The sequence below is a fragment of the Penicillium angulare genome, assembly GCF_028827245.1.
Source record: "Penicillium angulare strain IBT 27051 chromosome Unknown utg000009l_segment0_segment0, whole genome shotgun sequence".
Taxonomy (NCBI): domain Eukaryota; kingdom Fungi; phylum Ascomycota; class Eurotiomycetes; order Eurotiales; family Aspergillaceae; genus Penicillium; species Penicillium angulare.
In genome coordinates this window covers 311,036-325,045 of record NW_026623168.1, presented here as the reverse complement: position 1 = coordinate 325,045, position 14,010 = coordinate 311,036, and the positions used below count along the sequence as shown (strand labels likewise).

General features: G+C 44.8%; 5 protein-coding genes across 5 annotated transcripts; 2 read left to right on the top strand and 3 right to left on the bottom strand.

The window, feature by feature from the left end:
• Window positions 1-957: 957 nt before the first annotated feature.
• On the top strand, window positions 958-3,196 carry N7478_011669 (HET domain-containing protein; the record flags this gene model as incomplete). Its single annotated transcript, XM_056927883.1, has 2 exons — window positions 958-1,709; window positions 1,852-3,196. The coding sequence occupies 2 exons, from the start codon at window positions 958-960 to the stop codon at window positions 3,194-3,196; spliced, it is 2,097 nt and encodes a 698-aa protein (XP_056773610.1).
• A 684-nt stretch (window positions 3,197-3,880) lies between these two features.
• On the bottom strand, window positions 3,881-5,603 carry N7478_011668 (MFS transporter; the record flags this gene model as incomplete). The annotated part of the gene is made up of 3 exons (XM_056927882.1): window positions 3,881-4,474; window positions 4,527-5,449; window positions 5,534-5,603. The coding sequence occupies 3 exons, from the start codon at window positions 5,601-5,603 to the stop codon at window positions 3,881-3,883; spliced, it is 1,587 nt and encodes a 528-aa protein (XP_056773609.1).
• A 2,757-nt stretch (window positions 5,604-8,360) lies between these two features.
• Window positions 8,361-9,182, top strand: N7478_011667 (putative nucleoside-diphosphate-sugar epimerases; the record flags this gene model as incomplete). The annotated part of the gene is made up of 2 exons (XM_056927881.1): window positions 8,361-8,620; window positions 8,684-9,182. 2 exons carry the CDS (start codon window positions 8,361-8,363, stop codon window positions 9,180-9,182), a joined length of 759 nt encoding a protein of 252 aa, XP_056773608.1.
• Window positions 9,183-9,294: 112 nt separating this feature from the next.
• Window positions 9,295-10,737, bottom strand: pyr7 (O-acetyltransferase pyr7; the record flags this gene model as incomplete). The annotated part of the gene is made up of 1 exon (XM_056927880.1): window positions 9,295-10,737. The coding sequence occupies one exon, from the start codon at window positions 10,735-10,737 to the stop codon at window positions 9,295-9,297; it is 1,443 nt and encodes a 480-aa protein (XP_056773607.1).
• Window positions 10,738-12,698: 1,961 nt separating this feature from the next.
• On the bottom strand, window positions 12,699-13,680 carry N7478_011665 (uncharacterized protein; the record flags this gene model as incomplete). The annotated part of the gene is made up of 2 exons (XM_056927879.1): window positions 12,699-13,195; window positions 13,254-13,680. The coding sequence occupies 2 exons, from the start codon at window positions 13,678-13,680 to the stop codon at window positions 12,699-12,701; spliced, it is 924 nt and encodes a 307-aa protein (XP_056773606.1).
• Window positions 13,681-14,010: the final 330 nt, after the last annotated feature.

Below are 14,010 nucleotides of genomic sequence, written 5' to 3'. Positions count from 1 at the left end.
TACTCTAGGACCTATTTGGAGAGCTAAATTCTCTAGCTATTTCACTAAAGACGCCCTCTGCTGTAATATCTTTGTTCCTTCGCTTAAGCAACCTCTCTCATCTATAAGATCTACCTCTATAATACAAAAACAGCTAACGAATGTTCACTTGTATTCTTTGCCTATAAAACCTTCCCACCCTCCGCAACAGATATCTATCGCTTCCTTTTTCCTCCACGTCGCAGGAAAAGGGCTAGTTGCGGGTGACTTCAACCCAGTTCTGGATGAGGATAGTAATTATCTAGAGAGAAGTGGCTTAACAGATGTCTGGAAATTTCTTCACCCCGGGGAACCCAGATTTAAATAGGGTTTAGCGGAGAACAACCATTCCCACCAAATAGGCTTGATAAAGTTGGAACTCTAGGACTGCGATCTCATAGTATTAAGACTTTGGAGCCGAGAAGACTGAGCGGGTCTTCAGGGCCTTCCGAAGACCGACCTTTGTGAGGTGATCGCCATGGTTTGGTCTACTGCTTTAGCCTGGCCAACGAATAAACATCTCGTACAACACCATGGCATACCGTGGACTGAATACGAATGGTATTTCTTTTCCATAACAGGTCAATGATTAACAATTCTGAGTACCGATAGCGAGGGGGCGATAAAGATTGAGTGCTCAGTGAGAGTTCACTCTAGTTAGGTGCTCAAGTCAGACTGTATCTACCAGTAAATTGAAAAATAAGTGCTAGAGATGGTGGACTTAACCGGTCAACAATTCCGACTCAATACACTACGCGGATGGTCTTAGAAGCTACCCGTAGTCGATTTGGAGTTTTCTGGCCCCCAACCTGAGTAGCTCATCTTCTGGTGTCCTAAAAAAAGGGGGATTCGATCAAACCAGTCGGGCCGGATAGCGAAATCTTCGTTTCTCCGGGATAATCCCAATTTTTGAACCTATGAATATATCAATATATGACCATGACGACGCGCTCGCCGTCAAATTCCTCAGGCCAGAGCCTCTATATCAAATCCAGCGTTACGGAAAAAGACACATCTGTCCGAGAGAGAGGAAGAGCCAAGATCTGGCGCAAGTGGGGTCACATTTCAGGGGCAGTCGATTTACATTTTGAAAATGTATGGGACCTCATCAACCCACACCTAAAGTATCAAAGATGGCAGATGAGGGCATTTTTGGCGACGTGTCAAGTCAAAACAGGAGACTCTTTCAATTATGAGCCACTGCCTCCCAGAGAACAAGCAACGTTTCGTCTCTTGACGATTCTTCCTGGAGAGGATCTTGAAGAGATACACTGCCAGCTTACTGTTGCCCTTATCCATAATGCCCAATACGAAGCTCTTTCATACTGTTGGGGGAATGACAAAGGCTTGCCTGCAATTATTTGTAATGGTGCGCGAATGAACGTCAGTCGTAGCTTGAAGCGAGCTTTAAAAGACCTTCGTTATACAGATCGCCCGAGAATTTTATGGGCAGATGCTGTCTGTATCAATCAAGGGGATCTTTTAGAGAAGGAAAGTCAAGTGAACCTGATGGGAGACATTTACCGACATGCACAACGTACCATAATACACATGCACATGACTATTGATACAATGAGCGTTGGGAGGTTCTTCCCCGTGTTACAGGAGCTACACCGTCTGTATCAATGCCTTTTGGCTGGGGAGATAGATCTGGTCACAATCGTTGACGCGGATGAACTGACGCCCAAGGGGTATGACAAAAGATTGCCCGCCCGTAGGATGTTATCCTTCATGGGCCCACTAACATGGCATTCATACTTCAGGCGTATGTGGATTCTTCAAGTTAGTTGACCTATAATAGTACAAATTCTCCCTCTCTATGCACTAGAAAAGGTTGGATGTTGCTTCAGAGTTCCAACTGACAATCTCGCAGGAGGTCGCGCTAGCTCAAAACGTTTCAGTATCCTATAATGGGCACGAATTTGAATGGGACTTATTCAAGGAAGCCATTGTGATGAAATCAGTCATTTTACTTGAAGAAAAAAAAGCAAAATTGCCTACTTCTTTGTACGATGTGTTCGTACTTCAGTTAATTGCAATGCGGGAGAATTTCCAAAAAGAATCGGCTGCCCAACATTTTGATCTATTGAGCCTTCTGCACTACACACGCGTCTTCAACTCTACAAATCCCCTAGATAAGGTTTACGGAATATTAGGTTTGACTAATTCCGACCTAGGGTCAATGAATCTGAGGCCCAACTATACTCGCCGTCCTGAAGACCTTTATGTCGATGTCGCTCTGGAGGTATTGAAAACATCCCCCAGCCTTGATATCCTGTCGATTACAGTTCACCCTCAAGCCACAGCTAGCATTGATAACTATCCACTTCCATCATGGGTTCCCGACTGGAGCAACTCTTTATACTACCCACGCTCGCTAGTCTTTCGCAAAACAAAAAGAAGTGTCTATGAATTCCCGCCGTATAATGCCTCAAAGGATTATGTGTACAGTTTCAGTCTCCCACCTGGCAATTTCCGTGAAAGGCTGCTAGTCCGAGGCTGCTTCCTTGATACAATTTCGGAGCTGACTACGATATTTCGCCCGACATGGAATATAGCCGACGATTATGGCGATCACAAAATACGGAGGCATTCTAATATCCTAAAGCTTCCATACGAGCTGGGTGCTTTATTCTTCACAACCGTTGCTCGTGGAACGAGAGAAGGGATTGAAAAGAAAAAACTGCGAGACTTTTTCAAAAATATTTCGGGCGAGCGGAGTACTTACAGCCCCACAAATGAGCCAATTCAACTTGCTCAGATGCGGACTTTATGCTCCGGCAGTTTACCATTCGACGATGAGACCAGATCTCTCATAGCATTCAAAAACTGGTTGAAGACCGACTTCGGAATAGAACACGACATTCGATACGAGCTGGCGGAGGTCGGTCTCCATGTTCCTTATTCAGGTATGCGTCCAGATGTCTTGTTTGAAGAGCTGTGTTGTATGGTACTGGGTCGACGGTTACTATGGACTCAAAGCGGGTATCTCGGCCTCGCACCACCAGGCGCTAAGAAGAGCGACAATGTTGTGATTCTTGAGGGCAGCCGCGTGCCCTTTATATTGAGAAAGGTTGATGGTGGATTTTGGAAGGTTATTGGCGAATGCTATATTCACGGGATCATGTATGGCGAGGCCTTCGATAGTCAAAAATGCATGAAGATCATTCTTGTTTGATGAAGCAGTGATCAATATGGGTAAGCTAGCAATATAAATGATCTTTTAAAGGCTAATGTGGGTATTTCGAGGCGGTCGTTGGTATGCAATACGACCCTACCGCGTTGACTCAACTTGAAGCCCTTGGGCTGTCATGAGAAAGAAAGGAGACGCGATGGTAAGTGGGCTGGGCAAATGAAATAATCTAGATCCAGCTAGAAGAGGGAAGAAATGATGCATTCCGGGACCAATTGATATATCTTCCCTACTATGCCTATGATAGCCAACATAATCTACAATATGTCATGATCACGATTACTTTGCAGGGAGGCCGTGGCTTGCCGTTATGGAGTCATTGGGGTCTGATGATAAATGGCTGTAGAATTCATTGATATTCTTAGAGTTGAACACAGGAAATGTGGAAAGATTGGATGGGGGTCACTTAGGCATTATGAAATGGACTTAAAGTCTAATTCTAGGGTCACATTACATTCCATATCCCGAATGAGGACTGGGAAAGACGTTTGTATACAATCTAATTACCATATTTTCACAATTACTGCGAATTCAAGTACTTGCTGTATAAGCCTACCTCTAATAAAACTCCTCTAACCAGACTGAGGCGTTTTTAAATCTTCAACTCGAAGCTGGCCAATACTCCATCCCTGTCTTTGCAGCTTCTTTGCAAGAGCTCCCAAGTTCCATTCAGGCCCCCGTTAGATCATCTTTTTCCTCTTCTTTTTGCTTCTTCGCCAACTTCCGTCTTCGAATGTCTTTGAGTAAAAATACAAGGGCGAGAACAGAGCCAAATGCCGTCAATCCGACAGAAAACCAGAGGGTACCCCGGTAACCATAAAGTAAGTCTGCCTTGGTCTTACCGCCATTATTTATCTGAAGTTCAATGGTACCAGCAAAACCAAGACCTAGCGATATACTGTAGACGACAATCGTCATAATCACACTGGATCCCATACCCTGGTACGCCCTAGGGACTGCGTTCGAGAAGATGATCGTAGCAGCAGGCAACGATGAATCCATTGCAAAAGTGGCGATTATGGTGCCGAAAAAGAAGTAGGTCCAGTACGTCGATTGTACCGGTCGCAAGGCCATGAGAAGGGAAGTTAGAAAGTAGCAAAGCATCGCAAACAGCATGATGAACGAAGCGGGAACTTTGTTAATTACTTTTCCAACGACTACTGCTGTTGATATGCCGGTGATGACTACTGGGGAAAGCCATGCGCCCAGTTGTATGGGAGTTTGGCCACCGACATTGAGGCATATTCGGATGACGTAGAAAAGCTAGACACATCGTTAGTTTCACATAGTTTTGTGATAGTAAATGGGTACTTACCCATATTCCAAACGTGGACCAGCCCGCTGCCGTACAAGCAAAGACGAAGGCAATGTCGGAAGTGAGGATGGCGACAGGTAATATTGGATAGCGAGCCACCCGAAATTCGATGTAAAAGAATGCCGCCATGAACAAGAAACTGAGGATCAGGCATACATAGACATAAGGTTCGTCCCACGTAGTGACCAGGCTCTGATTCCAGGAAAAATTGAAAAGAACCAGAGTTATGACACCACTTGCACCTCCCAAGATATCAAGGCGATCAAAAGTTTCACGAATTGTTCGTGGTTGCTTCTGTTCATTCTCATCAGGAATGTTTGGGATTGCAATGATAGAGAGGACGAAGAGAAAGGCAACTCCCAAAGCCTGACTCCAGTAGATCCATGGCCACCAAGCCATGGCAAATAGGGGCCCAAAGAGGAGACCTGCCATCGCACCGACCGGGGCTGATGCAGCAAACCACGCGAATCCCATATTTCGAGGCCCCTGGGAGAAGCATTTTCCCATTATAGCCAGTGCATTAGGCACAGTCAAGGCGGGGCCAAGTCCTTGCAAGACGCGAGCAAGGATGTAGACGGGGTAGCTGGAGTAGACAGAGACTCCTGCCATCATGCTAGTTAGAGCCAGCCAGCCCATCCCGATAAGGAAAATTGCCTTATTGCCAAACTCGTCACCCAGCCGTCCTCCGATCAAGACAAATGTTCCTAAAGTCAAACCGTAGCCAGATATTGCCCACGAGAGTTTACCAGGCTCGGTGACACCAAAGAAGTCTCCGATTATTTCGAGCGTCGTGAGGCTGTTGCATAGGCCCATCTGATTGGTGAACATGGATGAACACACCGTCGCTATGAAAATTATTCGCCGAATCAAGTTGTAGCCATCAGCAATGTAGACGTATTCATCTTCCGTGGTCTGTGCGGAACCTATACCTGAATCTGTATCAGTTAATCAACGCGTTTAAAGGGCCTCTACCTCGCTTTTGCAGGATCCTTTTGAGATTTACTTACCATCACCAGGCCTCAATGGTGGAATTTCGGAATGATCATGGTGCGATGCAGCTTCCTGCCCTTCTAGCATTGGGAATAGAATTCAATTTTAGTTGACTGTAGTGATCTGAGAAAGGGTTGGGGATAAAAGAAATAGAATTAATTCAATTCAATATTTTGAAGATGAGGAGAGGGAAAAAGTAAAGAGGTTGCCATTAAGCCAATCTCTTTAAAAGTGCAATGCGGTCTCATTGTTTTCTTTGATGCTGTTCGCATCTCGATTTGTCAGGATCCTTTGGTAAATGTTTCCGGGGTACCAGTACAACACTGTCTACAGTAAAATCAAAAGTCTCCGTTGTCCCGATCTCCGACTCCTTACATAAACCCTCCCTTATCTACTACAAATCAGATTCACACATTTTTTTGGGATATGGCCCCGGGGTCCAATTCAATCTGACTCAAAATGTAACAAAAATCAATTGATCTCTATTTGCCATGTTCGATTACCACGAATTTTTAATATACTAGCCTTGTGGAGCGAATGGACTGGTCCAACTAACCATACCCTAGATCCTTCCATGCATCCTCAATTGCATCATTGAGGGAGAAGATTCATAGACTTTACTTTCCTTTATCGGTCACAATCGAACCTTGCACGTCGTGTCGCGTAGCCGGGAATACAAATGGAAACTAACGTCCTGCCACCGTACGGGGTATATTGAAACTGTATTGTTGGCATACTTGGAGACACACTAACACCACACTTGAAAGATATTCTATTATTTACGAAGGCTACAGCCGAGCACTAACAAGAGGCTACCAGAATTCATGGATTATCAAAAATGCGATTGAATATCGTGGTCATCACTAGATGGAGTCACCCGCACACGATCTCCGACCGGACCGAGCCTTAGGGCAAATCGAAACTATAGTGGGATCCACCCAATTTTACGCAGGGTCTGAGGACGCGTCACCTCCATAGATCAGGTTGTCGCCGCTTAAGCGGATTGATTCCATGACGCCGTAATCTTCCCATGGTCAAAACTTTTTTCCAAGTATATTGCTTTAGAAGCGTGAAGCACAGAGTAATTGCCAAGTATCTACCCATCCCTCGCGCCCCAAACGTCACGGTATTCATCTTCAGGCGAAGGTTTGCGAGGGCCTTGTTTGCGGAAAGCATCGAGCCAACTAAACAGCGCTTTAGTCGCTGATCATGATCTCGAAAGTACTATTGTGGCTAACGACATGTGCCTTAAATAGTAGGGCTGAGTAAACGAGGTGCCCTGTTGTCCACGCCCTTGGCCTGATATGAATGTTCTGGAGGAATGGAAGAATATTATGATATTGGATGTTGTTTACATTCTATTTAGACAAGTGGGTTGAATATGTATTCATCAACGTCACCGTATGCATCAGTCATCTCCTCATGCACGACAAGATCATCGCAATAGCACTGAATGCTATCGAAGCATTCGCGACGAATCCCAGGCCAACTCATACCACGTGCCCATGAAGATGTGCCCAAGCCACAAAGGCTCGGCTTCTTCTTTGATCTGACGACAAGTACGCAGAATGGCAAGGGAATGAGGCGCGGGGCTAATTGTTATCTTATGATTCACGTCGATGTCCGTTTCGCCGAATGTGAGTCTGGTTGAAGAAAAGAGATAGATCCATATCATAATGCGGATTTCAGTTGGAAGTCGCAAAATACCAAGTAGTGGTTTACGAGGGGGTTTTTTGGACTTTCGCTTCGGAGCACGCGATAGCGGCTGAGGGTTATTGCCCTTCACTTGTGATATCCGGAGCACCAGATAAAGGGATCTGGAGTCCATCCGATGGGCTTTTCATCGGTGAGATAAAAGCAAGTAGAACAGCCGTGATTTGGTTTGTTGCAATATGAACAATTGCAAAAAAACCAACAATCATGTCGCGTCTCCCTTACCCCATAACTGATAAGGTTCGCCTATCGATATTATGCTTATCTCTTATCTCTCATCTATTGGGCTACGGAGAATCAAGGAGGATCAAGGAAGACTAAGAAGGAATAAGAAGGAATGAGGGGATCTGACACATTAAGAATAAAATATGGACCGTCTTGAAATGTCCCTCTCAACAATCATAATACAATACTTCTATATTTCATCATGCGGCTGCGAATCTCTGCCGTGAATACGTGTAATGATTAAGATTTACAAGCCCCAGTCGAGTTCAAGTTTGTCAAGTTATAGACCTCGGAGGCCTAAGTAATGAATCCCTAAGTAATGAATCATGCAGCCTTTTCTACAAAACAGCATACTATTGGTATGGGGTATGCTCCTCCAGGGCTGTAATTCTATCTTCGCCGGTTCAAGTTATTCCGATATTATAAGGTATATATTGAAGTTGAGTGTAAATACAATTACTTGAAGAACTTCAACCTTCCAAGGTTGAAAAGTTGCCCAGGTGGCCTCGAAGTTTTCAACTCAAATTGAGGCTCTCCCTCGCATTTGGCTAATTTCAACTCACGGTGTATCTGGATTTAGTTCCCTCCTATAAATCTGGCCATCCCTTTACTCTGCTGCATATTTTCCAAGGAATTCCATAGAGTGGGGCATGGTCCCGCCTGATTGTATTTTCAGCCAACCACCAGCCGCGCCAGACGATGACCTTACCGCATTAGGTTAGTTTCTTGTCATCAAGCAGAGAGGGCCTTAATTCCTTCTCAGCCGCGCGGAATTAAGGACATAACGGATTCCCCAAGTTTATAAATATATGGCAGCACGGCTTACTTCTTGAGCATTTAATTTAATTCTTCTTCACTACCTCTCAAATACACCCGAACTGTTTTTTGTGATCAAAGTCCTCCAATATGCATCTGATCCTTACCGGTGCGACCGGCCTAGTCGGCTCTGCCGTGCTGGATGCCATGCTCAACAACAGCGCCATCTCCAAAATCTCAATTTTGAGCAGAAGACCAGTACAGATGGCAGAGGATGCAAAGGACCCACGAGTAAACTTCATCAGTCACAAAGACTTCGAATCATATTCACCAGAGTTACTTGAGCAATTGAAAGATGCCGACGGTTGTGTTTGGGCCCTGGGAACGAGTCAAAACAACGTGAACAAAGAGTATGAACGACCTCCCTTTATGAATTATGTCAACGACAAAATTTGAAGTCTAACCCTGAGCAGACAATATATCAAGATCACAAAGGACTATGCCCTAGCTGCCGCCAAAGCATTTTCCACTCTCAAACCCTCCAACCCTCCTTTCCGTTTTATCCATGTGTCAGGCGAAGGAGCCACACAAGATCCAGGATATTTTTCACCAATTTTCGCCAGAACCAAGGGTGAAGTTGAATCTCTACTTGGAGACCTGTCAGCAAAAGACCCGAACGCTTTCAGAGCTGACAGCGTGAGGCCCGCGTTTGTTGACCCGGAAGTCCATCATGCGATCAAACCTTATGTTCCCGGTGTCAGCTTCGTGCAAAAACTTTCCGTTACCCTCCTTGGTCCTGGAATCAAGTATATTTACAAGTCCATGCATTCACCCACCAACTATCTCGGTCCCTTCTTGACGGAGATGGCTATGGGTCGAATGGATGCGAAATTGTCTGGATCGGGAACTTTCGAGCTTGGTGGTGGCTGGGTTGTGGAGAACAAGGGTATGCGAAGAATGTTGGGTCTGTGATTACCATACATTGATTTTGAGGAATAATCCTGTGTATATCACTATATATTTAATGCATCTTACAACTGATAATGCCACCTTACTCTGTTCATCCAAAAATCGATTGAATTGATTATAGCTTCGGTCCCTCTTCATCAGTCAACCACCTCACAAGTTGATCATCCCTCAAAAGTCCCATCATCTCCGCATCTAGGCTCAGACGAATTTCCCAAGGAGCAGGTTGACTTTGAACACGGGCGGGCATAATCCATGCCACTCCAGAAAATTGTGTTTCGGCCATATCAAGCCTTGTCATACGACCAAGCATAGGCCCAAAATCAAACCTATAGAAGCCCAAAGACCTTATACTGCTGATCACAAGATCGCCAAAGCGAGGGGGCTGTGACCAATTCTGGCTATTGACAACGTGAGAAATGAAATCGCGGACGTGATCAGCCGTCACGGTCTTATGGGATTCTTGGATGTAAGTCGCTAACTCGGTAATATGTGGTATATCGTCGGAGTCGAAACGCGTCAACTGTGTTGAATGAGGGCTTGGCGATTTCATTGTGGATGTGATAGATCCGGTGGAAATGTGGGCTTCAGTCACTGCTACCGCATTGCCCATATAAGAAAGAGGAAGGTTCGGTTGTAGCTTATTGCGAATATCACAGGCTAGCAGAACCCCTGACTCAGTTGAAGAGGGTTCATCGTTTTTCATTAAAAATTGATGGCGAGCTCGAATGAAAGATAACCAGATCACGGCCGATGCAATAGCGTTTCGAGAGAAGTGTAATCTTGACTCTTGATCCTTATTTTTTAGCAGAAGCTCCGTGCATGCTATCTTAAGTTTCTCAATCTTCATCGCATTGAAAGAAATGATCCTGGTGAGTGGAGATTCCGACTTTAAGCTCATGTCACCAACCCAAGTATTTGATCCACGGCCTGTTTGAAACTTCTCCAAACCAGATGAGGCCGACGAGGCGTTCAATATTATTTCTCGAGACTTTTGCTCTTCCGCAAGGCTTGTGGGAAGAGAGCCTGAGGTTGCATTCAGATCTCGACAACAGATAGAAAGAGCCTCGAATACATTTGCAACGCCCGCACCATCCATGACGAAATGGTGGAAGGAGAAGCAAATAATAATTCCATCGGGCATAACGTTGATCTGCACTCTTGAGACAGGGCTGAGCTCCTCCAGAGCCGTCGTGAATGAGCTTGAAACAAAACCATCGTTGAGAAGCAAGTCATTGTTGATGACAGGACTTCCGTTCAGAGAATTGACATATTTTTGATGATGTTTGACCTTGATCATAGGATACTCCTGCAGGAAATCCGCTGTTGAGGGTCGGACTTCAAAGACATTCTCCTTATCCTTCAATTGAGCTGATGATGCAACATTCCCAGCCAGAAATGGTAAAAGCTCTATACAACGAGTGAAACCCCGCTCTATGAGAGTTACAGACCCGGTCACATCTTCCGGCTCAAACGTGACAAACGCCGAGAGATAAAACAAACCAGTTGAGTGATCAAGAGGGCTGAGCACGTAAGGTTCAAAATTAGGAATAGAAGACATGTTTAAGAAGAAATTGAATGAATCGTTTGAAATAATAGGTCCATGACGAACAACTTTAAAAAGATTGATAGGGGGTAAATTTCGTATTTAACCCGACCCAGGCCGATGGTCGCCAGACAACCGCCCATGATACTAAATCCTGACCCCCTGAACGAGACGTCAATTTTTGAACAAAAGTCGGTCTGGGGCCGTGGGGCAGGATTTAATAAATGGCGAGGCTAGTTAAAAAGTAGGAAAAAGTAAGCATGAGGTTTTGCGGATATTGTGGATACTCGAAGGCGTGTTCATCGATGCTCCCCACTTGCTGCATAGAAAACTCTCGATGCCCACAATGCCCAACTGAGCTTTGCTCTCTCTAAACAGGAGAGGCTACCTATATGATAGCCAGAGAATGCATTCTCCGTTTAAAATATAATACGCTTTATTATTAGCATTGCTGTCCGGCTGCTTTGGAATTATGAGAGGAAGCCACCAAAACCCACTTCAGGCTCCACCTGTTCGCAAAGCCAATCGATGATCTTTTCAGCTGCGGTGTGATAGAGGGGCATGTTTTGTGGACTGAGTATAGATAGACAGAAACAATTTTTGCTCTAAAATTTGACCGTTTAAGCCAAGGGCACGTATGAGCTTCGGACGAAGAAAGTGACACCTTGCAAGATGATCAACTTTAATGAATGAAAATCGGTGACAGACATGGGCCGAAGAGATCCGATTAACTTCAGATAGGTGATCGACGCTAAGAATATGCAGCTGACGTGTCACTGCAGAGTGCAGAATATTTATTCTCAGATCCACCTGGCGTCAAAGTCCAAATCTCGATATACAGCTAGTAGGTGTCTCAGCTGCAACATGAACTTTGGGTTTTAACGAACAAGGTCCTGTCGCTTATTGATTGCACATGTGCTCGTGTTTCTTCCAAGTTTCTATATGATAAGATTATAATGTCCTATTTAGAGGATCGGGTAATGTTCCCTGTCGAAATGTCTTTTACTATGTTTACCTAGGCTCGGACCCTATGATCCACAAGAATATTTTCTTATCGAGTTATTATGTGTGGGTTGAGAAATGAGCTGAATGAGCGCGGCTGGGGCTTCATCACGTATAGATCCCCACACAGGCTCCATGGTTGAATCTTGTATGTCATACTTGTAGATCAGGTCTACCGACTTTCGGTAATGCCCGAGGTTCTTGCCGATGTGGTACTAGTACTCCATCGGCGATGCCGAGCCGTAGGGGTGGCTGTAGATCGCCAAAATAATCCACTCTTATCTTCAGGTGCAATACAAATCAGTGATTACATGGTGGAGCACTTGATATGGGAATTTGAAAACGCACAAAATTATAAATGTGGCCCGGAGTATTGATTATGATCGAAGCCCAACAAGTAACTCACAAGAAGGCATTTTCTACAAAATTCTGAATATTACTATATGGCGAAGACAAACGAATTCAGTATAAAATGAACAGCACACATATCGCCCTGCGGGAATCATTGAAGGGTCAACATGTCACCATCCCAAGCATCTATGAGTGTTTCCTGGGTGGAAACCGTAGATTCACCCTCAATACATTCAAGCTCGAGAGGAAGTTTTGAACTCATAGATTGATAGGTAAGACTATTCTTTGTTGATACAGACAATACACTGGAGATACCGACTCTGCTCAGGTGGGTCCTGAACAAGCGCACAGCGAAAGGCTTGAAAACCGCAGATTTCGCTGTCTTTGCTGCTGTCTGGATTCCCCAAAGTTCTTTTAAGGTTCTTTGCGCTGCTGCCTAACTACTATGCTTGGGTATGACTTTTCGATTATCTCTCAGGAAAACTTCGAACAACGAGCTAATCGGATCTAGAGAGTGGTAAGAGCGTTGCAAATTTATCTTCTGTTTTTCATCAAATATTACAAAAGATTTCCTTCCATCGAGGTGTATCGATGTTACTATGATTACCAATGTCACACGTTCCTTAATTATACTTCTTTGGGGTGTTATAGCCAGTATCCATGATGAACCTGAAAGCCCTACCCATAAAATCGACCAAATCCTGGCCTAACCACCCAGGCATCATTTTCGCTCTCGTTAGCTCAAGCTCGCGAAGATATTTTCCAGCTACCAATATACAGCTTCCACTCGGAGAGTCATCAAGTGCAGATTGGGCGATAATATTCCCAACATGCTCGGGCGTGTTGGCTTCCATTCCGGAATCCTTCCACCGCACAGCAAGACCTGCAGTAATTCTAGTCGGCGTAAAAAAGGGTGCGATACCTTTAACTTTAACTCCGTATTTCTGTGCTGCAGCCTGTGACCCCCGGAGAAGGCCAGTAACCCCATGCTTGGAGCCAATATAACCCAGAACACCAGTTCCTCCAAAGTATCCCGAGGTCGAAGATACCAGAATGATCGAGTTTGGAGAGGAGCTTGTCGAATTCAGACTCTTCATATGGTGCATTCCAAGTCTGATTGCTATGGATTCAGTTAGGAGAGACGAAAGCCAAAGCTCCAATTAGCATATTAGACATACTATTCAAAGTTCCCTTGACATTGACATCAAAAACTTTACAAGCCTCATCACTATCTCGTAGATCTCCATTCTCATCAAGATTATCCATATCAAGAAGCTCTTCAGACTCCATAATGCCCGCGTTCGCAACCACGATGTTTACCCCACCAAATGTCGCTATTGCGCGATCGAAAAGGTTTTTCATATCATCCCATTTTGTGATGTCGACTGGAACAAATAACGTGCGCGATGGATGCGGGAACGATGCAATTAGATCATTTGCATTTTGTTCAAAGATAGGCAGATCTCCAATAACTACATTGGCACCGTGTTCGTTGAAGATTCGAGCGGTCGCACCGCCGATTCCCCCCGCGCCGCCTGTGATGATCACCGTACGAGACGCGGCGGATTCGAGGATGTGAGGGTTGAACTCGACTTGATGATGCATTCCGGTAAGGTATTGAGTGGAATTATGAAGAGACGTCTGAGATCTGATCAGATATTGTCAAGGTTATGTATTCTGTGTCTCTTATGAGCATCGGAGGTTATTTGTTATGGATTCTCGGAGTTTAGCCCGGTTCCCCGCACATCCTGTATCCCCAATCCAACCCACTTTACTCCTCTCAAGGTGGAGCCAATCATTTATATTCCGAGGTTGGACTGTGTCTTTTTGACCTTGCGGGTATTTGAAATAAGGTACTTACGATATGTTCGATTATTGTCCATCTACGGGTATAATAAGAGTCAATGACCTCAATACTAGATAAGCCTCCGTATG